This window comes from Panthera pardus, unplaced genomic scaffold, assembly GCF_024362965.1.
Source record: "Panthera pardus isolate Hobbes unplaced genomic scaffold, ASM2436296v1 HiC_scaffold_6, whole genome shotgun sequence".
Classification (NCBI taxonomy): domain Eukaryota; kingdom Metazoa; phylum Chordata; class Mammalia; order Carnivora; family Felidae; genus Panthera; species Panthera pardus.
In genome coordinates, this window is record NW_026526991.1 from 99036307 (window position 1) to 99062485 (window position 26179).

The following is a 26179-nucleotide window of genomic DNA, read 5'->3' on the forward strand; positions in this document are numbered from 1 at the left end:
GTGCATTAAGACAACAGATCACTTTATAGCAGTCAAAATTAATCGATTATAGTTGCGTGTAGCAATATGGACAAATTTCAGAAGTTAACACTGAGCGAATGGCCGAAGGAAAAGAAGGCATATTTTAGAATTTGATTTATGTAAAGCTCAAAAGCAGGCAAATCTAATCTGTATGGTTTAGGGATATGTCATTAAGGGGTACGATTGTGAGGCAAAGCACAAGGCGATTACTTTAAAAGTGGCATAGTTACCTTTAAGAGACTGAAAGTGGGTTGTATGTGGGATGTGACTCATAAATCTTAGCAGGACGATCCCTGTGTTTACTAAATATCTCCGTCCTAACACAGGTTGTGAGAAAAAACAGAGGCTTGCAGGACTACTGCCATAAAGCACAGAATGGATAATGTGCTAATAAAAAAAATAATTTTAGGGGCGCCTGGGTGGCTCAGTCGGTTAAGCGTCCGACTTCGGCTCAGGTCATGATCTCACGGTCCGTGAGTTCAAGCCCTGCGTTGGGCTCTGTGCCAACAGCTCAGAGCCTGGAGCCTGCTTCGGATTCTGTGTCTCCCTCTCTCTCTGACCCTCCCCCGTTCATGCTCTGTCTCTCTCTGTCTCAAAAATAGATAAACATTAAATAAAAATTAAAAAAAAATTTTTTTTGCAACTCCTTTCAACCAGTTCACCCAGAGCTGGAACAAAGGAGCTGCCTAGTAAGAAAAGGGATAGTTACCTTAACTCTTAGGGGAAAAGAAAGGTCAGAGTGACCAGCCCCATTTCCCTACTTCAGTGGTTTTACAGGAAAAGAAAACTAACTTGTTTTCCCCCTTGACAGTGACTCATTACAGCTTTCTACACTGCAGGAGACGCATGGGAATGTTCAAGTTACCAGAGTATTACACGAAGATAACATGCACCAAAGAGGAATCAAAACTGAAAGGTACAGATAGCAAAGGGCATAGGAGAATTTCTGTCTTACTTCCATTTCTATTCAGGTTCATAATCTGATTTAATTTTTTTTAAATGTTTATTTTATAAATAAAGGGGAGGGGCGCCTGGGTGGCTCAGTCTGTTGAGCGGCCGACTTCGGCTCAGGTCACGATCTCGCGGTCCGTGGGTTCGAGCCCCGTGTCAGGCTCTGTGCTGACAGCTCAGAGCCTGGAGCCTGCTTCCAGTTCTATGTCTCCCTCTCTCTCTGCCCCTCCCCCATTCTTGCTCTGTCTCTCTCTGTCTCAAAAATAAATAAACATTTAAAAAAAATTTTTATAAATAAAGGGGAGAAGGGAGGAGGAGCAGACAGAGACAGAGACACAGAATCTGAAGCAGGCTCCAGGCTCTGAGCTGTCAGCACAGAGCCCGATGTGGGGCTTGAACTCACAAGTGGTGAGATTATGACCTGAGCTGAAGTCAGACGCTCATCCGACTGAGCCACCCCGGCGCCCCTCATAATCGGATTTAAAGGAATCAGTAGTAAACCAGGAGAGATTAAAAAACATGAGCATCTGGTGCAAGAATGAACATCAATAAATAGAAACAGATTTCTCACGACTGTAGTCAGTTGAATAACTGAAGAATATAACAATACATTTAGGGTCCATTTTTGGCATCCAAAACATAACATTAAGTTAATTCCATTTTCTTTTGATTCAGACATATCTTAAGGACTGTTTCCTTCTAGAATATACAGCTTTGCTGAAGGGACTTTATCTCTTTTATCATTCTAGAATTTGTAAAATCTCATCTGGGAAAATGGGGAAATGCTTGACAGTTCTAGTAGGTTCTCCTCTCCCTTTACATATAATTTCCTACAAAAGGCTTTATTCTAGAAGATACATGTAGGGACATGGAAAAATGATGATGTCTTCTAAGAGAATATCTTCTAATTTTCTCACAGTCACGATGTGATTCAGACAGTTTTGTTTAGAGAATATTTAGAATGTAGTTTTCAGGATTTTTTATTAAAAGGGGAATAGGATGATTTTGGTAATCATGGTATTATTTCCCAAAATGTGAACTGCATAGTTAGCAGAAAAGTTATGCAATCTGTTACAGATGATAGGCTCCTTGTAAGTAATTTTCATGTCAATTTCCTCACGAGGAAGCACCTGGAATTGCTGTCCTACTGGTTGGAGATCCTTCCAGGACAGTTGCTATTTACCTCTGAATGACAACAAGACATGGGCAAAGAGCGAGAGGAACTGCACGGACATGGGGGCTCATCTGGTCACCATCACCTCAGAAGCTGAGCAGGTATGTTGGGAGGCTCACATCAGTCTCTCTGCTGGTTTGAATCTCTTGGCATAGACAGGAATTTCTTTGCTCTGTCTCTGTGCCTTTGCTTTATGTGTTTCCTCTTTCTTCCTTATTTTTCTTCATTTGGCCAACTTCTGTTCTCTCCAGATTTGATTCATGTATTATTTCCTCCAGAAAGTGACCCTGACCATCTTCCCTACTCCATCCTCCCTGTTCCCGTTTGGTGATACTTCCGTGGTACTTTGTGTATTGCATGATCATGGCTCTTGCTTCACTAGTGTTAACTGGGAGGTTACCTGTTCACTGCCCCATCTCTTCCAGTGACTCTGACTTTGTAGAGGGCTGGGGACATGCTTTCCTCACCTCTGCATCTCCAAAGTCTTGTGCAGTGTTAGGCGCACTGGATAGGACCTGATACATGTTTGGTGAGTAAGTGAATACGTGAATGGTTAATCATGACTGAGTAAGTGAATACGTGAATGGTTAATCATGACTGAGATAGCTTCTCAGGATAAAGCATAGGAAAAATAATTTAGCTGTCTGGTTGTAATTCTAAATAAAAAACAATTCTTAAGTTTTATTCAGTTTTTTTTTTAAAAAACCAATTTATTTCGTCATATAATATACTTCCAGAGATGTACCGTAACTCCTAATCTACTCTTTTCTTTGTGAAGGGGGTTTCCTGGAGAATTCTGTTCCAATGGCTTTGCAATCTACAGGTTCATTGACTCTTTGAATACAATGGAACTTAATTTAATATGCAAGCCATTGAAGAAACAATTTTATTTTTTTTATTTTTATTTTTTCAATATATGAAATTTATTGTCAAATTGGTTTCCATACAACACTCAGTGCTCATCCCAAAAGGTGCCCTCCTCAATACCCATCATCCACCCTCCCCTCCCTCCCACCCCCCATCAACCCTCAGTTTGTTCTCAGTTTTTAAGAGGAAGAGACAATTTTAAAAACAAAAGTTAAAAAAAATCCGATCCTAAGCATTGTGCTAAGTGATTTGCAAGTATGATCTCACTTACTCTTCACAGTAATTCTTTGAAGTCATCCACTTTTGGAGATGAGAAATCTTGAGTTTGGAGGGGTATACGCACTTATGACATTACACGATATATGGCAGAGGCAGGATTGAAAGGAGATCTGTCCGATGACAGTGCTTCTGTGCTTAGCTAGTAGTAATCCATCTGACCTTTTCCCACGTTTCCTAACATAACAGCTACTAAATGACAAATGCAAATATACTTACAAAAGTTTACCTTTTTATGCAGAACTTTATCATTCAACTTTTGGATAGACGGTTTTCATATTTCCTGGGACTTACAGATGAGGACCATGAAGGCCAGTGGTCCTGGGTGGACAAGACACCATTTGACCCACATATTGTGTAAGTATATTGACTGGGGTGAAAACTTTCTAGGCAAAGACAAGAAGATAGCAAGGAGAATTCATTTGCCTCGAGGCATACTGATATAGAAATGCCTGCTCAGAGAGGACCGTTATGTATTGAGCAACTTCTCTACTAATAAATGACTATATTTCTATTAGAGAGTGCAGCTCTAAATTTTTCACTGGAGGCGTTTTCTCTACATGTCTCCTGATCTACACACACACACACACCCACACAAATACAAATATAAAGATATACATATATATTTTTTCATTTTAGATTCTGGCATGAGGGTGAACCCAACAACTATAAGCAGAATGAAAATTGTGTTATCCTTGTTAATGTCCAAGACAAATGGGCCTGGAATGACTTTCCTTGTAACTTTGAGAGAAGAAGAATTTGCAAGTTACCTGGAACAACATTCAACTAGAAACCTCCAAAGGAGTCCTTATGATGGCAACAGAAAAGGGGAACCAATTAGACCAGGGCAGAATGTACCTGCACCATTGGAGCAGAGAAAACATGCTGAGAAAATAGAACATTTTTCAGTTACGATGGCCTTACTTTTGTTTTATTCATTCAAGACAATGTACTTTTGTGTGGTTTGGTGGCCAGAATCATCTTTTCTGTGAGAATCCATTTTCATGAACTTTGCTTTCTTGATAGTGTATCAAAGTATTTCCTTTTCGATTGGTGTGCATTGATTATATGTCCAACAGAATGGCTCAAATGAGGTGATCTCTTGGTCATTGTTCTTCTCTGCTCAAATTCTTAGCTCTGAAAATTCAAAGGCAGGGTATTCCAACTGATAGAGGCATGCCACTTTTTTTTTAAATATGACAAACCCTTTGAAGTTTTTAAACAACATTCTTATTGTTCAATGTCTCGTTCCCAGACTTTTTAATAGTATCAGTCATTAGATTGACATTCCATGAGCAAAATATTTTCTGAACAGGAGTGTAGGAGTTCTGAATTGTAGTATTGCCAAGATGGAAAAAAAAAGAAAGTCTATCTACCTTTAAAAACATTTTCTTCTTACTCTACCTTAAATGTCTTCCCAAAGCAGGGAGTCCCAAGCTGACTTAGTTTCTTTTCAAGCGGATAAATCCCTCATAGGCCACCTTAACCAAACTGCCTTCAACTCTGTAGCTGAAGAAACTGAACCCACGGGAAGGCAAAGAGCTCACCTGGAACATTGCTAGTTCATGAAGAGAAACAGGACTGTGGCCCAGAACTACTTTTCATGAGCGGCAAACTGTGTTGCCTTCGGGATTACAGGAAAGTTACTAGGGTGACTTGGCCTCTTGACTAATGGATGAAAGTTCTAGCATTGTATTCGTGTTTCTACATTTTTAATTTGAGTCAGGAAAAAATAATCATATTTTCAGCCCATTTATGTTAGCATGTCTTTTTAGAGCTATAAAGCTAGAGTTCAAACTAGAAGGGAAGTCCTTGTCTTAACAACATGACATGACGCTTTTGTGATATCACTAGTGTTAACTGTGGAGCAGTGCTATCCAAAATATGGTGGTCTTTCTTAAAATTCTCAGTTTGCTGATGTTTCCTGAATCGAAGCTAAACAATTCCAAGCAGTGGCTTTTTTTTGAAGTTGATTTTATTTTGAGAGAGAGAGAGAGAGAAAGAGTGAGCATGAGCAGGGGAGGGGCAGAGAGGGAGGGAGAGAGAGAGAGAGAATCCCAAGTGGGGTCTGTTCTCTCGGCACGGAGCCCCATATGGGGCTCCATCTCACAAACGCGAGATCATGACCTGAGCCAAAGTCAAGAGTCAGATGCTCAACCACTCAACTGACTCGGCCATCCAGGCCAAGCAACGGCTTTTTAACCTGACTGCCTTAAAGCTATTTTTGAAAACAGCATTTATTTTGTAAATTACTTAGTGATTTTCTGTGTTAGGAAGATTAGTGTTTGATTGATTGATTGTGTGTGTGTGTGTGTATGTGTGTGTCTGCATTTAAAGCTGATACTTTTAACTGAAGGAGTGCTAATGATTTTAATTGCTCGCCATTCACTAGTTACATAGCACAAAATCTACAAAACTTGTGGAAATAATTTTATGTATATGCTAAAAGGCTTTGTGTAGTTAACATCATCCACTTTCTCTACCGTATATAGGTAGAGATTCAGTTGCCAATAAAATGTGATCTCTATGTGATTTTATACATCTGTGTCGGCATCTATATCCTTAATCTCTTTTCTCGCAGTCTGATCATTTTTCATTACCTCCGTGGTGACCACCACAGACCATCGTTCTTACCCGGATTATTGCAATGGCCTTCTGACTGGTCTCCCTATTTCCATCCTCGGGCCCTTTCAATCTACTCCTAACTCTCCATGGCACTCGTATTCCTCATAATTTCTTTAAGACACCTGATAGTAATTTCATAAAAATAAATGCAAATTTTTTAGGGCATTGTGGTAGTCTTAGAAATTTGAAACACTTAAAAACTTTAAATATTTATTTTGTGTTTGCTGTATATGTGTGTGTGTGTGTTTGCCACACACACACACACACACACACACATCTCAAACAGTAAAAATGTAAATAAAAGTATCAGTTAGATCTTCCACCCTGAACTTCAGTCCCTTAAATGCCTCTTCAGAGTAGATATGATTATGTTTCTTATATGTATTTCCATGTATGTTTATATGTGTTATATAAATATATATACATATATAACCTACTGTTTTTATACTAATAGCAACATTATCTACATTGCCTTAAACATCTTACAATTTTTTCCCCACAAATCTAAGGTGTTTTTGTTTGTTCGTCTGTTTTCATCATGACAAGTGTATTCTTTGATCCCCATCACCTATTTCCTCCTTTTCCCCACCCACCACCCCTCTGGTAACCATCAGTTTGTTCTCTATAGTTAGAGTCTGTTTCTTGGTTTGTCTCTCTCTCTTTTTTCCTTTGTTCCTTTGTTTTGTTTCTTAAATTCCACCTATGAGTGAGATCATGTGGTATTCGTCTTTCTCTGTCTTATTTCGCTTGGCAATATACTCTGTAGCTCCATCCATGTTGCAAATGGCAAGATTTCATTGTTTTTTTTTTATGATGGAATAATATTCTGTTGTGTATACACAGCTTCTTTAAGCTTCCGTAATTTGGCTATTGTAGATAATGCTGCTATATACATTGGGTGCATTTATTCCTTTGAATTAGTATTTTTCCACCCTTGGAGTAAATACCTCAGTGCAATTACTGGATCAGAGGGTAGTTCTATTTTTAACTTTTTGAGGAACCTCCATATGTCTTCCACAGCGGCTGTACCAGTTTCCATTTCCCCTAATGAATACAGGAGGGTTCCTTTTTCTCCACATCCTCCCCAACACTTGTTTCTTGTGTTTTTTTATTTTAGCCATTCTGACAGGTATGAGGTGGTATCTCATTGTGGTTTTGATTTGCATTTCCCTGATGCTCAGTGATGTTGAGCATCTTTTCATGTGTCTGTTAGCCATCTGGATGCCTTTGGAGAAACGTTTGTTCACGTCTTCTGCCCATTTTTATTTTATTTTATTTTCAATGTTTATTTATTTTGAGAGAGAGAGAGAGAGAGAGAGAGAGAGCAACATGAATAGAGTAGGGGCAGAGATAGAGGGAGACACAGAATCTGAAGCAGGCTTCAGGCTCCGAGCTGTCAGCACAGAGCCTGATGCAGGGCTCAATCCCACAAACCATGAGATCATGACCTGAGCCAAAGTCAGACGCTTATCCGACTGAGCCACCCAGGCGCCAATGGGCGCCATTTTTAAATTGATTATTTGGTTTTGGGGGGAAAATATCTTGCATTTTTTACTTAAAAATACAGTTTGGAAAATGATTTATACCTTGCCCCATATAAGTAAATAGTGTTTCATTATATTGGTATATCATAATCTGAGATAACTTTTGAGTGACAAAATATTTCCTTATATAATAAAAATCAACAAAACTACATATCGTCACATATATCTAAGAGGAATGAACACTTTAAGGAAAACTAATATAGATAAACCTTGGTTTGTGAGCGTAATTCATTCCAGAAACATGCTTGTAATCCAAAGCACTTGTATATCAAAGTGAATTTCCCCATAAAAAATCATGGAAACTCAGATGATTCATCCCACAACCCCAAAATATTCATATAAAAATGATTACAATACTGTAATATAATACAAAGTAACAAAGAAAATATAAAATATAAAGAAAAATAAACAAATTAACCTGCGCTTACCTTTGGAAACCTTTGTGGCTGGTGTGAGAGGGACAAGAGAAGGAAGGTTATTGTGTAGGGCGACTTTCACTATCATTAATGGAATCACTGCTATCTATTGGCTCAATGAAATCTTCTGCATCGGGGCCATTGTATACACTCGCACGGATGTTGACTTCGGTACAGTATTGATAAACTCTTGTCACATGCTGTATTTAATGTAATTGGCAATAAGGTAGCAGAGGAAAGGGTCTATATTGGCAGACAGCCTGACCTAGAATGAAGCAAAGCATTCCTAAGCTTACTCTTGTATAGAAAAGCAGAGGACTATCCATAGGTGCTTTGAAGTGACAAAAAATACACTAGTGCCAGGTGGGAGGGAGGGTAGGGTGGGTGATGGGTATTGAGGAGGGCACCTTTTGGGATGAGCACTGGGTGTTGTATGGAAACCAATTTGACAGTAAATTTCATATATTAAAAAAATAAATAAATAAACATTAAAAAAAAATAAACATCCAACTACAGCGCTTAAAAAAAAAAAAGAAAATTTCGGGAATAAGAAGACAAAATGGATCAAAATAATCACTAAATGATTATACTTTAATTAAATCATGAACTATGTTAAAACTTAAAAAATAAAAATAAAAAAATAAAAATGTCAAAAAAAAAATACACTAGTGCCAGCTGTGGGCCCCTCCCAACGTTCTGAAAAATCACTGATTTCTGCCAAACACCACAGTCTGAGACTGAGCATCTGAACATGGGAGATGATCACCCACAATCCCACACACACACACAGAGAGAGAGAGAGAGAGAGAGAAGAACCATTGGCTCAGTTGTGATCATATGACATTCGGTGTCACATACTACTTGTGTTGCAAGACATTGCTCTTTGATCAAGTTAATATTTATCAGAAATGTTTGCTCGTCTTGCAGAACACTTGCAGAACAAGTTACTCGCAATCCAAGGTTTTACTACATATTATATTCACTTACCCAGTTGAATTTTCCCATCTAATGATTACACATTAATTTCAGTGTATGAATTTTGAGGGTCTCTGTGTGGTGCCGTGTGCAAGAAGTGTGGTTATTCAAGGTACCATGATATTTAAATATTCTTGAATAACCTTATCAGCATTGATTAAAATATTATGCACGTAGTGGATAGGCTTGAGATAGGAAGCTGTCAAGCTGAATGTTCTCTTAGAACAATTCAGCTATTGGACCCTGGCCCTAGCTGAGCAATAGCCACAAATCCAAGTGAGATTCAGTTATCCAGTGGAGCCATTTGCAACAGCGTGGATGGAACTAGAGTGTATTATGCTAAGGGGAATAAGTCAGTCAAAGACAAATATATGATTTCACTCATGTGTGACATTTAAGAAACAAAGCAGATGACCATAGGCGAAGGGAAGCAAAAATGACAGAAAAACAGAGGAGTCAAACCGTAAGAGACTCTTAAATACAGAGAACAAACTGGGGGTTGCTGGCGGGGTATTGGGGGTGGATGGGCTAAATGGGTGATGGGCATTAAGGAGGACACTTGTTGGGATGAGCACTGGATATTATATGTAAGTGATGAATCATTAAATTCTATTCTTGAAATCATTATTACACTATATGGTAACTAACTTGGATTTAAATAAAAAAAAAGAAATCTTCTATATCTATATTGAGTTTTATTCCTAGTAGAGCTATTTTTCTCAGGATGTTAATGAAATTATAAATCCTTTGGCATTCTGAAATGTTTTGCTATCCTATAGGAAAATATAAAGGCGTTTCTGCTTCATTGCAAATTTATGATCTATTTTATAAAAGTCGTTAGTATATTTCTTGGAGAGTTCATATATATCCACTTAATAATATAGCACTGGATAGCTTCTACAGAGGTGAATCCAATGAGGTAGGTTTTAAAGTCAACAGTTTGTCTATATCTTAAAAATAAATTGGTTCATTGAGTTGATCTCTGTGACAACTACTTGGCTCTAAGTTTTGTCAGCGTTGGGCCAGCTCTTGGGTTAATGATAACTAGCTAATGTAATGGATTAGTTAATGGGATTCTTAGTCCCCCTTATCTGACTTATGGATATATGGCTTTGTTATTTGGAATTACAATTAAGCCTCTGATATAATTGAACTTTGACATACAAAATAAACACAAAATGTAAAATAAAAGAAAAGAAAAATAAAATCCTCTTCTTTGCTGGGCTCTGTACTTGCTGTATGTCTCTATATGTTCATATAAATATTCACAAACAAAGCAGGAGTATTCTTTACTTTTCCCAGCATTTGTTAGAGAATTGCTTGGTAAATTGGGAGAAGTCCTGAGACTAATATAGAGAAAAATGCATGTCAATCAGGATCATAAATTATATCATTCAAAACTACTTATTTTATTTAAAATCTTTTTTAAAAAATTTTTCTTTCATGTTTATTTATTTTTGAGAGACAGAGACAGAGTGCGAGCAGGGGAGGGACAGAGAGAGAGGGAGACACAGAATTCGAAGCAGGCTCCAGGCTCTGAGCTGTCAGCACAGAACCTGATGCGGGGCTCGAACTCACGAGCTTCGAGATCATGACCTGAGCCGAAGTCAGATGCTTAACCGACTGAGCCACCCAGGCGCCCCAAAACTACTTAGTTTATTTATATCAAAAGCAACAAGTCCTTATGAAGTCCCTAGGTAGTCCTTATAAAGTGCAGTGCACAGTTTTCTCCTGTTGGTGTTGTGTTCATGCTCTTGTGCCTCTGTATTTATGCATTTCAGTTGTGCTTTCTGTTCTCAGAAGATTTTTTTGTTATTCAAAGCACTTATTTCAGGCATTTCACAAATCCGAAACACATTGAAGAAACAGGGCACGTCATTCCAATTTTTCCTCGGATTTGAAGAGTCTCGTATGGTAGCACAGTCCTCCACTGTAACTATATTATTGGGCTCCCCTTCGTCCCAGAAGCTGGAAGAGAGCAAGTGCAGAAGATTTTAAATCCCAGCTACAGGAGGCCAAGTGACCTCATGTGCTAGACCAGTTGCATTTGTGTTGTGCTCCCTCGCAACAATTTTGTTGCGCATTATAACCTCCATTAGGCATTATAGTTAGGCATTATAACCTCCATTTTATTGAAGAAAAGGAATCCCAGAAAAACCAAACCACTTGTCTTAAGTCTTAGAGTTTGCGAGTGGCGAAGCCCAGCTGGATATTCCTGACTTTCTGGTCTGTCAAGCTTCCTCAGCTGTAGACCCATAATGAGAAGTTACGGGAAGCACTGATGCTCATGAATTTGTTTCCTTCACGCTTCTGTCTCATCTTATGTTTAGTTCCCTTTATTCTGCACCGAGTTTGTATTAACCTAGGTGCATACTTTAGTGGTGTTACGGTGCTGTAGAGAAGCAACTTTCTAGAGTCTCAGTGCATGGCAGCTGTACTCTTAGAACTGAGCCTTTGGTTTCCTCAAATGCTAAATGAAGATTAATAATATCGATGTATCTCAGAAGGGTGCAATTTAGGTAAAATGAAATAATTAATGAGATCAAACCCATGAAAACTCCAATGTGCTGTGCTCTAAGGGTGTAAGGTCACTATCAAAGGGAAAAGAGACCTTATCAAGGGAGTCCCCACTTTCACTCCATAAATCTCCTTTCTCAAATCACTACCCTCAAATCATTTACTAGTTTGGGCACAAGACTCTGAATTTCACTCTTTGTCTCTGCTGCATTTCCGATGAATTAGTCTTCGATTCTGATTCCCTCCTCATGTTCATCTGTTATTTCCCCTTTATCCTTCCGATGGTCTCAGGAAGCCAGAGCACGAGATCCTCGTGCTTCCTTTGACTATCTTCTTGCACATAAAATCACCAAGGATTGACCTGAAAATATCTCATGGAATGGAAGGAGGTTCTGAGAACTCCCCTCAACAATGGTCTAACTTTGGGACTTGAGATAGTGTTAAAATTGTCCTGTAAGAAGGAAATTACCTCAGAGCTTCTGTGAAAGGTGTGCCATCTACCCATTGCCACTGACCCTCAATCACCTGGTCTGTCAGTCCAATATAAAACTCTCTCCTTTTCGGTTTCGCGTAGAAAAGAAATTCCTAGAAGAGCAACACGATAAAAACACAAAGTAGATCAGTCATTTCAATTTTGGACAAATGTTGAAGGTAATTGTTATTAAAAGAGGTAAAGTGGATTATAGGTGGCAGATAAATGGCTCTGAAATCGGAAGATCATGGAGGAGTATCTCCTGATATTTTTTTTATTGTGGTAAAAATATATGGAACATAGAATTAAACCAACAAAAAGAGAATCTTTAACAGAGAAGGAGTTTCTTAATATCTCATTCAAACCTGATCTACTGTTATTTGTAGCAAAAGCTACTTATATATCCAGCATGAAAGATTATTAATCACAGCTTAAAGATAACGGACATATCCTGGGCATATCTGACATAATCATCTGATGTATTCATCAACACAATAGTCACTCTAAAATGAACTGTCAGCATCCCCCCCTCTTTTTTTCCCTGTCTTAGTAAGAAAGGCATTGAACATGGAAATTCCCCTTTTTCCCCCCTCAGGCTCTTCTAGTGATGACAATAAATTAGAGTAGGTATCGACTTATAGAAATAGTAGGAACAGCATGCATTTTAATACATTCACTTAACAAATAGTAATTTTGGACCAAAGAGTGCATACACGTATGGAAAGAGGGATAGATCCTGGAAAGAATGTTACATTGACACTGGAGGTGACTGTGCTCCAACTACCTGCTCCTCCTGTGTGTTGATAACAACCAGATGTGCTCCCATGTTTGAGCAGTTTTTTACGCTTGATGCCCAGGACATGGTGTTAGTAGAAAATAAGTAGCAGCTAGATTGAAAATGGATCCAGCTCGACGGACAACAATTCTTGACTGAACCTAGGAGGAGAGACGTTTCCATGAGTGTCATGTATCAACTAAGTAAGGAAACAGAAAGCTTCATCTGGCCTCATGAAGTTCATCATTACCAGTCTTCTGACTGGTACCTTGGAGCCCCTTGTCCTTGCCCACTCCCCAACCTACTATCTAAGACTTTAGAGAATTCCTATGTCAGTAAACACAAATAGCAATTGTCTTGTCTTTTGAGACATAACCTTTATTTTCTAAATTAAAAAAAAAATTTTTAAATGTTTATTTATTTTTAAGAGACAGAACACGAGTGGGGAAGGGACAGGAAGAGAGGGAGACACAGGATCCGAAGCAGGCTCTAGGCTCTGTGCTGTTAGCACAGAGCCTGATGTAGGGCTCGAATCCATGAACCATAAGATCATGACCTGAGCCTAAGTCAGATGCTTAACTGACTGAGCCACCCAGGCACCCTGAGATATAATCCTTATTTTCTAAACTTGCCAGTAGATGCAGTCATACATACAATCTATCTCTGTTATGCTATTGATATAGAGCCTTATTAACTATTCTTAGAATGCCAAGGTGAGAGAAGGTTATGCATTTTATCTAAGCAACCATCTCTCATGTTGCCCAAGCAATATGCCCTCAACAAAGTCTCCAAACTGGTTGTGGAGATGGGCTAAACTTAGAATTGTAGAATGTAAGTCTCTGAAGTTTATTAAAAAGAAATAGTCCAGTGTTTCTCAATTTAATGGTGAGGAAATTAAGTTCCAGAGGAGCGTCATGTAGCATTTTGCTAAGACTTAGAACAAAACTATATATATAAGAGTGTAGAGAGTATATTTCTGAGATATCTCCAAATTCCCTATTCTCTCTCTATTTTTTCTTCTTCATTCTCATTGGGAAGCAAGTGAGGAATGAAAAGAAAGTGCACTCCTGGAGATAATACCTTCCACTTCTAGATTTTCTGTTCAGACATACCTCAAATTTCTTCTAAAAGTTTGCTATAATGTCCCCAGGATTTCCTGTCCAATGCTAATCACGTTTTCAAAGTCCTAGACCTGTCTTATCAATTCCTCATCATTCTCTGGTAGTACAGGCAAGATTTTATATTTTGTTTTTGAGAAACAGGACATCATCCAACTACTTGTCCCAAAATCAATCTAGAAGCCAAAAAGTGTCAATATGTAAATGTTGATGTTCAAATTTGAGGACTATTATACCCGATCCATCTTTGTAGCAGGAGAAGTCCATTAAATCCTCATATGGCTGGAACTTTTTCTCATCACAGAGTTGAAAGCTATGATACGTCACTGTAAGGAAAGGGGCAGAGTGTATGTTCGTTATTCTTGATAAAAAATAAAGTTTATCATGTGTGTATTTGTAACAAAAGTACCAGCAATCATCATGATATCTTTTTTTAATTCTCTATTTGTCCTTCTACACGGAGAGGTACCGAGATTTACTTACCCAAAGAAAAAAGGATTCACATTTCATGGTTTTTGCTGATTTATGAAGATGAATGTACTTTACTTCAGGTCCAAAGGCCCAGAGAAAACAAATATGCTTTCACTTTCTCTTATGCCCACCCTGCCTACCCTTGTTCCAAAACACAGTTTGTCATGTCTCTGGCTAGGTTCCCGTGGAGAAGTTTATACTCATGACAGAAGTACAAAGGCGAGGACTCAAGGCCACCAAGGAGATGAAAAATGTCTATCATGAAAAATACGTCAGAGGTCGCTGCAATTTGGTAACCGTTCTGTACTAGTTGGGGTTCTAGTTGAGGAATAACCTGGAGATAAACAGGGAAGAAACTGGAACAGAAATACCCTTTGGGGGAGAAGAGAACCCACAGGCAAGAAGAAAGATTTTTCTCTTAATATTCACCAGGGAGATTAAACTTGACCTTTAGAACTCACCAACACATCTGGTGATAAAACAGACACTGAGCAGTAGAATGGAGACCCCAGCAACAGTCCATAAGAGCCTTTGGGAAGAGAAGTGTCCTTTCTCTGTAGAAAGCAATATGCAAACATGGTCAATCTTCCCAGGGCAAGGTACAAAAGAGATTCTTATTCAACCTTACTTATCTCCTCCCACTTGAGCTGTCTATATGGAGTAATTCTTAGACTTCAGCATGCCTCAGAATCATTTGGAGAGTTTGTTTAAACACCGATGATGGGGCCTCACTTCTAGAGTTAACAATTCATTAGAGCTGCTATGGAGCCAGCAAGTTCCTGGTCTGGGAACCAGCTTTTAGAACCACTAGAATAAGCCATTGCTGATCTTAAGACTCGTGAACTGAGACAGATGTGCTATTTTTCCTTCTTAAGTCTCTCAGGCTTTCCGTCTTCTTTTCCTATCTTTGTCTTTACCTTTCTCTCTCTCACCCTCTCTGTTTTGTTTTTTTTTTAATCTCTCTCCTGCCCTCCTCTTTCTGGCGTCTCATTTCCCAAGCCCTTTGTAAACCAATTCATATAAAACTCGAGCAATGTTCTTATAGTTCCTCTCCCCCTCCCACCCGATAAACATTTTACAAACAGGGAAAGTGAGTTCCAGAGAAGGGAGGTGGCTTGCCCAATGCAACACAGTGAAAGGGTGGGAACAGCAGTCTGATTCAGTTCTCCCCAAAACCCAGCCCAGCAACCCTCAGTACAACATAGCGTCTCCTAACCACTGCCTGTTTTCCCCCTTGCATTCTGTCTCTGTCTCCCTTCTTTTACTTTAGTGGAGACATTTCTAGTGTCCTATCCCCTCAGCATATTTATCACCACTTCCCCCCAGAAAAAGATCTATGAAAGAAAGGGAGAGTTGCAAATTTTACCTGTGCCTTGTGATGTAGATGGTTGGGATGAATTCATTCTCTCTCTCTCTCTCTCCTTCTCTCATCAGTTTGTGAGTCCAGTACTATTTTGTTGCTAAGATCTAAGGAAAATGAATCCATTTCTGTTTTTTTTTTTTTTTTTTTTAAGGAAGTTCAGCCCGAAGGCATAATAATATTAATTTGTTCTGCGGCTTTGTGTTTCAGTCAGGGTTTCCTTTCTTGCATAAGGAGGACAAGGGAGTTTACCGGGCAACGAGTCTCCTCACTTAAGGAAACAAAAAGTGGGGAAATGATGATAGTGGTAAGTACCAACAGAAATGGGCTGACCGAGGGGAAACATCAAGAGCTTCAAAATGCTGTTTTCTTTGGGTGTATAAAATCTCTCTGTTTGGGGTGCCCGGGGCGGGGGGGGGGGGCTCAGTCGGTTAAGCATCTGACTCTTGATCTCAGCTCAGGGCTTGATCTCAGGGAGGTGAGTTCAAGCCCCGCATTGGGCTCCGTGCTGGATGTGATGCCTATTTAAAAAAAAAAAAAAAAAAAAAAAAAAATCGCTACTTTCTTCCAGGCCTCCCCACTCATGCCTCAGTTTGTCTCTGACATTCACGGGCCCGCCTCTGCACTCCCAGTTTTACTTCTGAGCCTTACTGTCACACATTTGTTGGCGGGAAAGAGGACAAAACCAAATCTTTGCACTCGGCACACAGCTGGGCACATAGTAGAGGCATTTATAACTCCGTGTGAGTTTCTTTTCATAGTTCAGGTGGGTTTCTTCCTCAGTTGCTTGCAACACTGGAACATTCTGGCTTCATGTTGGGCTGAGTATGTCGCATTGTGGGTTTATAGCCCTTTTGTTAAAGCAATCTCCTACCTCTGCCCCAGTTGAACCCCCCCACGCCTTACATGATATGACTACTTTGCAATTCAGCTCCGTTCCTTGTTCCTTCCGTTACAACACAGCTTCTGCCACCTTCGAGACTCAGTGGGTAATCTCATTCTATTCTTCCTAATTCTTTGGGAGTTTTTGTTTTATAATGTGACCTATATAAGAGAAATGAATTTGAATGTCAGAAGAAGCAATGTCAATTAGACATTAAAATACAATGCCGCTTTCTCTGGAAGGTTAGTTACCTATAGTAATTTTCCACTCTATTCCTTAAAAATACTTTGGAACAAGATCCAGCTGACCTCTATTGATTAAAATTCACAGGTGTCAGGAGGCGTTAGTAACATATATATGACTTGGTAATTCCCACAACAATGACTCACACGCTTTTCACATGTTAGAAAATATCCTTGTTCTCAAAGGGACTTTTTGTTGTTTCAATGTATTGCTCAACTTCCTCTGCATCTTCCATTTTACAGTTATATAGATTTATTAAAGAATGTTTAAAAATTATACATGTCCATATTATAAAATATATACATGTTTAACATGTGTCTTATCAGCAAATGGCTTTTGACCTACAAAAAGAAATTATACAATGGCTGAGTTAAATGAATTATTAAATGATGAATCATAATGACTACAGTCAATTATTTATTAATCATGATCATTCAGCAATAACTAATGTCCACAGACAATTATGTTAATAATTTTATGAACATGCAATTAATGAATATTAATAGTTAATGATTAGCATCTTACCAGCCAAAATATGTATATGTTTTGATCCTTTGTTTTATCACTTTTTCCAAATTATAAAAGTAATATTTTTATGGTTAACAGTATGAGAAGAATATGGCAAGTAAAAGACCTCCCATCTGTCCTTCTAAAGTCGACCATGCTTGATGATTTGTTCCTTTTTTTTTTTTTTTTAATTTTATTTATTGAGCGCGAGCTGGGGAGAGGGGCAGAGAGAGGGAGACACAGAATCTGAAACAGGCTCCACGCTCTGAGCTGTCAGCACAGAGCCCGACGCGGGGCTCAAACCCACAAATCTTGAGACCATGAGCCGAAGTCGGACGCTTAACCGACTGAGCCACCCAGGCGCTCCTTGATGATTTCTTATGTATACTTTGAGACATTTTCCAAGCTTATAGAGGTGGAGTTTATATAATAGATTGTTTATTCATTTTTTGTCAAATAAGATCATACCTGCTTTCATGTTTTAAAAAACTTTCATGTTTTAAAAATTACTGTTATATTCATCATTGTATTTGGGTATCTATCTTCCTGACTCTACTGTTTAAACTTTTCCATAATTTATAAACCAGGCACAAATAACTTCTAGTTTTTCCTTCCTCTAACGCATGAGGTACTGACTCCCTTTATACATATTTGCAGGTACACATTTCTGGCTCAATGATACATGCCAAACGTTTAAAACAAAATCAATATTTGGCTTGAGTTTTCATCACAGAATAACCTTCTGGGATATAAACATAATAATAAAAATTGTGCCTGAGGGGAATTTTCATGGCAATGTTTTGGAAAAGATTTCATTTTTTAAAGTAACACCTACCCCCGATACGGGGCTCAAACTCACAACCCTGAGATCAAGAGCTGCATGCTTCACAGGCTGAGCCAGCCAGGGACTCCTCATAGCAATTTAATATTAAAACCGTATTAGGTAAATGTAACACAGGGACATTACAGTATAGGAGCACTGATTACTTAACAGAGCAGTTGGCACATTACTGCTGTGGTCACTATGCTGCTATTTTTTCATAGGATACAAACTTCCCTTTCACTGTGGGAGAATAGAGAACGAGATATTTTTGAACACTTTCCTTTTCTCTAATCCCTTTGTACCCATGCTCTTTAACAACAATAAAAGTTTCTTTCTGTATCAAATATGATTTTCCATGAATTTTGTTAAATAAGATTTTGGAATTTTGCTCCCTTAGGAAATTTTGAGGTGGCAAAACCAATATTCTTTTTAAAAAAGTTTTTTTTAACTTTTATTCATTCTTTGATAGAGAGAGAGAGACAGAGCGTGAGTGGGGGAGGGGCAGAGAGAGAGGGAGACACAGAATCGGAGGCTCAGAACTGACAGCACAGAGCCCGACGCGGGGCTCAAACTCGCGGACCCTGAGATCATGACCTGAGCCGAAGTCGGACGCCCAACTGACGGAGCCACCCAGGCACCCTGGCAAGATCAATATTCTGCTGTTAATTCTGCCATGTAAGATGCGGAAAATGCCCAAGCAGAATTTATCTTAAAAGATTTGTAACCTAAATGGAAGTTAAGTAACAGAACAAGTGATTTATTTCATTTTTATTTTTATTTTTTATTTATTTCATTTTTCAAGATATTACATCCAACAGAGATATTCTACAAAGCTTAAAATTATGACATAATTGATTTCTGTTACATTTATTATTTCAAATTTTATAAATGTATGTTAACCATATTACTTAAATTTTTGTGAATAATTTTATTAAAGCTATCTAGACATTGCACTCTTTCTTTTTTTTTTTCCATCTTAACAACATATTTCATTTATCTGTCAATCTACACAAAATATTACCCTTTCGACAATATATAATTAGTATAAAAATATTGAGGTATTTTATATTCTGGTTTTACCACCTCCATAACCCAGGATGATCTCATGTCAAAATAACTTAATCACATCTGCAAATTCTCTTTTGCCCTATCAAGGACCATACTCACAGGTTTTGAAGATGGACATATTTAGGGAAGGCATTCTACCTACCTCAATACCTCATCTGTTCACAGCAAGGTTAAGTGTAGAAAATTCTCCAGGAACTATATATTAGTCCTAGCTCAAAGACTTAGTGATTAAATTTAAATAGTGACACTATATGAATGTAGTCCTTTGCCATAGATATGCATAAAATAGTAGTAAGATGATCTTTCACTTTGCAAAATGCAGTAACCCATTAAAAAGCTTTTAGTAATTAGCAATGGCCAAATGTGCTGATTCACAAATTTTGTTCAGTCTGCACAACTCTGCTTATTGGTAGCTGTTTGTATGTCTGGTCTCACTCTTTGTCCACATCTAATTCCTCTGAGTCTAATCTCTCTCTTTTTCTCTCACCTGCCTCTTCACCAGACCTCATTTGATTCTCCAAATATGCCCAGCTTCCTCCTACCATAGAGCCTTTGCATATGGCTTCTTTCTGCCTAGGATGCTCTATACCTCCCTCTTTGACTGATACAAGTTTTTTTTTGTTTTTGTTTTTGTTTTTTCAATATATGAAATTTATTGTCAAAATGGTTTCCATACAACACCCAGTGCTCATCCCAAAAGGTGCCCTCCTCAATACCCATCACCCACCCTCCCCTCCCTCCCACCCTGCACTCTTTCTTTTTTTTTAAAAAAAAGAAAAAACAATGTTTATTTATTGGGGCACCTGGGTGGCTCAGTCGGGTAAGCGTCTGACTTCGACTCAGGTCATGATCTCACGGTTCGTGGGTTCGAGCCCTCATCAGGCTCTGTGCTGACAGGTCAGAGCCTGGAGTCTGTCTCAGATTCTGTGTCTCCCTCTCCTTGCCCCTCCCCTGATTGAGAGAAAAGGAGTGAGAGAATCCCAAGCAGGTTCCTCGACTATAGTGCAAGTCCCATTCAGCACTCACTCTCATGAACCATGAGATCATGACCTGAGCCAAAATCACGGGTCAGATGCTTAACCCCTGAGCCACCCAGGCACCCCCGCACTCTTTTTTTTTTAAATATTTGTATTCATCATCAATTTTCCTATTTACTTTATAATTTGAAAATAAAGAACTTTAAAACAGAGATGACGAGGATAACTATCTGAAGTAGGGGCTGTGTTGATGACTAGAATAGAATACACATTCCTTAGTAAATTGCTTGGCGTGCATGTCCTAGGCCCTCAGTTAAGATTGGCTTTAACCTTTCCCCCTCAAGTTCATTCAGATCTGCTAGGAGCAGATTGGGAAAAGGCTGGTCCAGGTCTATTGAGGACTCAGAAATGAGCTAAGTCATAGAAATAGTGTATAAAGCACAAGAGGGAAGCAAGCATCTTTCACTGAAGTCCTAACAAAATCTATTTGTTGGACAAGAACAAGTTACTCATCTGCTTTTTATCCAGGCACGTCCCAACTTAATGCTACTGCCTTTGGTTCCAAAGATTCTGCTTTGGGCTTTGGTCAGCTCCCACTGTATTTTGGCAGCTGAAAAATCATTAAATCTCTTTCCCCTGGCAATAGAACGTCCCCATTGATTTACCTTTGATACGTTGATAACGTTGCCCTTGTTCCTATCATGAATTCAATGATCATCTTTTCCTTCAGTTTATAATCAGCAGTGGTCTTTCATGTTCGAGAAGATTTGTTCTGTGAGCTCTGTGATTATTTGTAAAGAGAAAGACAAATGCACAGAGAATGGGGAGGAGGAAAATGTTAGAGTTCAATGCAGTGATCTAATTTGATACATTTATTCACAAATAAGGTATGTGTCCCAAATCAGATATATTGTTTGCTGGGGATCTATAGATATTGAGTGGCAAAACAAGGTCTAAAACCCAGATCTCTCATTTCAGTGGTTAGTGCTTTTTTTCCCAATTTCATACTTGCCTCCTTACTAGTGAGTGATTTTTTTCCCAAAGGCAGTGGAGAAAATAAAGTTGCCTTTACACGGTCTGCCATCAAAAGACCACAAACCCTGGATTTAAAGGGCAGTCATTGAATTCTGACAGTCTATTCTCCGAATTTACAAAGCAGAGCAGAGGCAGATGCACCTGCTCTGCACATTTGTAATTTCCCAAATGAATTAAACAATTCATAAATTTTTACGGAGACACAATTTACATATAGCATATAACACATCACATAATTATTTCTTTTTTTGCAATGAGTATGAGTAAGACCTAGTCTCTTAGCAACTTCGAAGTTGTTGACTATAATCCATGTTGTTGACTATAATCTCTATGCTGCGCATTAAGTCTTCAGGAATTATTTCTCTACTGGTTGGCAAGTTTGTGCCCTTACATAATGTCTCCCCAAATATTTAACAGAGCATCAGCAGTGTGGATGGGACAGATATTATCATAGTAATTCAAGTAGGAAAGAGAAACAGTAGTATAACAAATCCTCCCCAGCGACCATCTACTTGTCCTAGTCGTTCATTATTTACTCTATGTCATTTCCTGTGTTAGGCTGTTTACACAAATCTCATCCAGCGATTACAGAGATCAGTAATGAGGTCCTATTATTAATCACGTTTTAATGGTGAGTACATTGATGGAGAGGTTAAAGAACACGCTCCATTTCATTAGGATGTGAGAAATAAAGTCAAAATTTGGACCCATACAAATTTTTTAAAAAACCAACTTTTTAAAAACATTGTATCAGAGTTTATTTATTTATTCTGAGAGAGGCAGAGAAAGTGTGAGTGGGGGAGGGGCAGAGAGAGGGAGAGAGAGAGAGGCAGGGAGGGAGGGAATCCCAAGCAGGCTCTGAGCCACCAGCAGGGAGCCCGACATGGGGTTCAAACCCACAAAACTGTCAGATCATGACCTGAGCCGAAGCCAAGAGCCAGATGCTCAACCAACTGGGCTGCCCAGACACCCCCAAATAAAGAAGTTTTTAATAGCTATTTAATACTATTTAAATAATTTTTATTAGTTAAATAATTTTAAATGAAATTCTTGATATTTGACTTTAGATACAAATTTAATAGCTTTTTCAAAACTATTATTGTAGCATTTTATTCTTAATAATACACGTAGATTTGAGTCTCATCACACTGAAAGGAGTTTCAATATACAGATCATGTAGAGATTTTTAAAATTCAATTTTGGGGGCACTTGGGTGGCTCAGTCGGTTAAGCATCTGACTTCAGCTCAGGTCACCATGTCATGTTTTGTGAGTTTAAGCCCCACATCTGGATCTGTGCTGACAGCTCGGAGCCTGGAGCCTGCTTCAGATTCTGTGTCTCCCTGTCTCTCTCTGCTCCTCCCCCACTCTCACTCTGTCTCACTCTGTCTCAAAAATAAATAAACATTAAAAAAAATTTAAATAATAAAATTCCCCTGCGTGAGTGAGGTCACACCTTAATGGATGAAACATCACACTTCCTTGTGCTTGTTTTGAAGTTTCTTCAAAACATTTACCTCTAAAGTTTCTTCCTTTCATTGTTATTGTTTACTGTAAGCACTAATGATAAAAAAGCACCCTTGAAAACTGCTGCCACAAACAAATTATAAGTTTAAAGAAAGCACTTACCATAAAGATACTCAATAAACATCAGGACTACATATTTCCTGGGTGCAGGATATCTGTAGAATGTATTCCCTCTTCCTTTCCTACTTTACCCAAATCCATTTTTTGTATAGTCTGTTTTGCCCTCAACATCATTTCACTTTCTAAATTCTTGCTCTCTCGTTCAATTCAACTCGTTCTTTCTGGCTCGATATTTTGGATTCAAATGTATAATAGATGGTTTCTCTCCCATTAAAGACGGTCTTTATTTTTCAGTGTTATGATCTAAGGAATGTAATTAGGTATATTTACCTCAGAATTCAAATATAGTTCTGTTCGAGATATATTTGCTTTATGCACATATTTGGGGAATGACTGATGGGCTATAATCAATCAAGCTGTATCCCTTCCAGATATGTATGAACATCAAGGGTCCTGAAGACCCATATCCAAGTAAACAGAGAAATCAGTTCCTTCCGCAAATTAGGACTTTTTCGTCCCATGAAGACCCTCTAGGATCTGTTATGGCCTTCTGGGCATTGGTTTTCTGTCCTCACTACTCTGATTTTAGGACTATTTATCAAATAGGGAGACACATCTGTCGTCAGAGCAAATAATTGAAATCTCAGTTATATCCTCCTTGCTTCCTTAATGCTTTGCTTCTTCTGTTTTTTGACTTTTACCTGGTCTCCTTTTGCCTGGTCACCTTCATCTTGAGGTAAACATTCTTTGGAGTTATATTTTCTGTAGTCATTTCTGCTATTTTAGCAAAGACCTTCCTTATGGTTGTGGCCTTCAATGCCATAAAACCAGGAAACTCTACAAAGGCCGATGGTGACCCAATTTGCCAAGGTGATAGTTTATAATGGCTCCTTCATGTATATATCTGCCAGTCTGGCCGGGACCTTCTCCCCCTTTTGCTAACATTGGCACACAATCGGTTTGGCAAAATCATCCTTCAGTGTAATAAAAGGTCTGCTACTCCCTTCTGCTGTGCTCTGGAGTACTTGGGCTTTCTAGAACTTTTGACCTTGACTATTACTTTTCTGACTCTATGCCTACCAGGCAGGTCCAATAAGCCCAAAGCAATCACATTCAGCATGCTGATTTTCTGTAGTATGTGGATTTCTTTCATATCCACCTATCTGAGCACCAAAGGCAAAGCCATGGTGGTTTGGGAAACCTTTTCCATCTTGGTTTCCAGGGCTGGTTTATTGGGTTGGCTATTTCTTCCGGAGTGTTAAGTGATCCTACTGAGATCAGATAGGAATTCAAGGAAAAAATTATTTGAATATTTTCCTCCCAGAAGGTAAAAGGAATTAGTGTTTAAGTGACATCATTGATATGAAATGAACAATAATATGAAAATAAAGATCCCAAAGTGTGGCGTGAAATCAATGCATTTTGTCAAAAGAATGACAATTGCTTTTTAATCAAGTGACACTGTCATTATTGTGGCAGCAAATCACGGTGAAAGCAGCTCTGGGGCAGATAGAACAGTGTTCAAATTCAACACCCCTACTGGCTGACTTTGACTTTCAGTGTATCCAGATGACATTTCTCTGATTCAGTTTGTCATCTTTAAATAGCATGTAGCAGGTTAACAAGGGTTAGAGTGAAAATTAAATAAAATCATATATGTGAAAATATAACGGGTGCTCAAGAATATGCTTCCTTTCTGTTAGAGATCTTTTTCTTCTTATTTCAATAAAAATTAAATTTTAAGACATTTTAAGTTCTGGTAGTAGAAAGCCAGTGATATCTAGTTATCCCTCATTAAACTGTTCATAAACACAAAACAATGTGAAATTTGAACTTTAGACAGTCTAAATAGCATTCTGTATGCTTCCATATGCCTGCTTGAAATATGGATCAAAGCTTATGTAAAACACTGAGGGAACCAGGGGCGCCTGGGTGACTCAGTCGGTTGAGTAACCACCTCCTAATTTTGGCTCAGGTCATGATAACAGGGTCGTAGGATCGAGCCCGGAGTTGGGCTCCGTGCTGAGCATACAGCCTGTTTAAGATTCTCTCTCGCTCCTTCTGCCCTTCTTCCCTGCTCACATGCCCTCTCTGTCTAAAAAATAAAAATTAAAAAAAAAAAAAGAACTGGGGTGCCTGGGCGGCTCAGTCAGTTATGTGTTTGACTTTGGCTCAGGTCATGATCTCACAATTTGTGGGTTTGAGCCCCACATTGGGCTCTGTGCCAACAGCTCAGAGCCTGGAGCCTGCTTCGGATTCTGTGTCTTCCTCTCTCTCTGTCCACCCACCCCACCCCCTGCTCATGCTCTCTCTGCCTGTCTCTCTCAAAAATAAATAATAAACATTAAAAAAAAAAAACCCACAAACATGGAGGGAACCAGAAGAAGGCACTGAGGGAAAAAGACAGTGCTATATTGCTGATTCCTCTAACATGTAAGTGGAGAAAACTTGACCTACTGAGAGAGAGAGAAGAACATCCTTTAAGGGAGAGGGATGCTTTTGAATACTCTCTGAACTTTCAAACATTTTCTCTTCCCTCTCTTCCCCACTGACATCCGATATCATTTACAATTTCTTAAGCTTATTTCCAGTAGCGAGATGTGAAGGGGTTAGATGTGAATCAAGAAATGAGGTTTGGGGGCACCTGGGTGGCTCAGTCAGTTAAGCATCTGACTCTCGATTTTGGTTCAGGTCATGATCTCAAGGTTTGTGAGGTTTGAGCTCCACATTCTCTCTCTTCTCTCTGTCCCTCCCCTGCTCGTGTGATGCGCGCGTGCTCTCTCTCTCTCTCTCAAAATAAATAAACATTTTTTAAAAAAGAAATGAGGTTTATTTATTTATTTATTTATTTATTTTTAAGTTTTTATTTATCTATTTTTAGAGAGAGCACAAGCAAGGGAGGGGCAGAGAGAGAAGGAGAGAGAACCCCAAGCAGGCTCTGCACTGTCGGCATGGAGCCCCATGTGGGGCTCCAACTCCCAAACCATGAGATCGTGACCTGAACTGAAATCAGGAGTTGGACACTCAACCGACCGAGCCACCTAGGTGCCCCAAGAAATGAGGTTTAAATCCAGAAATGTGAGATACAACAACTGTAATTAAAAGCATCTGGATGAACTATAGAATGATTCTCTCTGGGAGATGTAGTCTTTCAGTTATTTATTGTTTTCTGGCAAAGGAATTCTTTTGTAGAGACCACTGCTGATTATCCAATAACAGATCAATCCTGCACATGAGTCTTAAAAGGTAAAAGGCCAAGTGCACCAGGAAGGGGGAATACTCTCCTCAATTGCCAAGTCATCATTTGTGTTTATGCATGATAAGTGCCACATACTTGATTTCTGGAACTTAAGCTGGAGTTTGCCATGGTGGTAACTGTTCTTGCTGAGGCATGGCGGCCATGCCCCAAATAACAGAAGCATTGGCAATAACTGATGCTCAGAAATTTTCACATCAAGTAAATTTTTGTTTGTTTGTTTGTTTAAGAGCAGGAGTT

At 38.8% G+C, this 26179-nt stretch overlaps 2 protein-coding genes across 4 annotated transcripts in view; one reads left to right on the forward strand and one right to left on the reverse strand.

Annotated features, from left to right (window-relative positions):
* CLEC4D (C-type lectin domain family 4 member D) overlaps positions 1 to 5828 on the forward strand; it is a 31345-nt gene extending 25517 nt beyond the window's left edge. For both annotated transcript variants that reach the window (XM_019464613.2, XM_019464612.2), the window contains 4 exons: positions 833 to 937; positions 2096 to 2247; positions 3531 to 3646; positions 3929 to 5828. In XM_019464613.2, coding sequence (XP_019320158.1) covers positions 833 to 937; positions 2096 to 2247; positions 3531 to 3646; positions 3929 to 4079 — 524 coding nt within the window. In that variant the 3' untranslated portion in view covers positions 4080 to 5828. The remainder of the gene's footprint in view (positions 1 to 832; positions 938 to 2095; positions 2248 to 3530; positions 3647 to 3928) is intronic.
* A 4406-nt stretch (positions 5829 to 10234) lies between these two features.
* Positions 10235 to 15711, reverse strand: CLEC4E (C-type lectin domain family 4 member E). Of its 2 annotated transcripts, XM_019464614.2 has the most exons (6): positions 15569 to 15709; positions 14664 to 14756; positions 13968 to 14057; positions 12623 to 12774; positions 11836 to 11951; positions 10235 to 10817 (listed from the first exon to the last, which is right to left on the reverse strand). In XM_019464614.2, exons 1-6 carry the CDS (start codon positions 15603 to 15605, stop codon positions 10646 to 10648), a joined length of 660 nt encoding a protein of 219 aa, XP_019320159.1. In that variant the 5' UTR covers positions 15606 to 15709; the 3' UTR covers positions 10235 to 10645. The 2 variants fall into 2 exon arrangements, with proteins under 2 accessions (XP_019320159.1, XP_019320160.1); XM_019464615.2 differs by lacking the exon at positions 13968 to 14057 and having other exon boundaries at positions 15569 to 15711.
* Positions 15712 to 26179: the final 10468 nt, after the last annotated feature.

Bases quoted from the DNA above. Each gene is read 5' to 3' on its own strand.
- CLEC4E (XM_019464614.2), bottom strand. From the start codon at position 15,605: ATGAATTCATCCCAACCATCTACATCACAAGGCACAG. The intron at 14,757-15,568 runs GTAAAATTTGCA...TGCTTTCTACAG, and splicing joins ATCTACATCACAAGGCACAG to AGAAAGGACACTTCTCTTCC. The intron at 10,818-11,835 runs GTAATTTCCTTC...GCTCTCTTCCAG, and splicing joins CCTTTCACAGAAGCTCTGAG to CTTCTGGGACGAAGGGGAGC.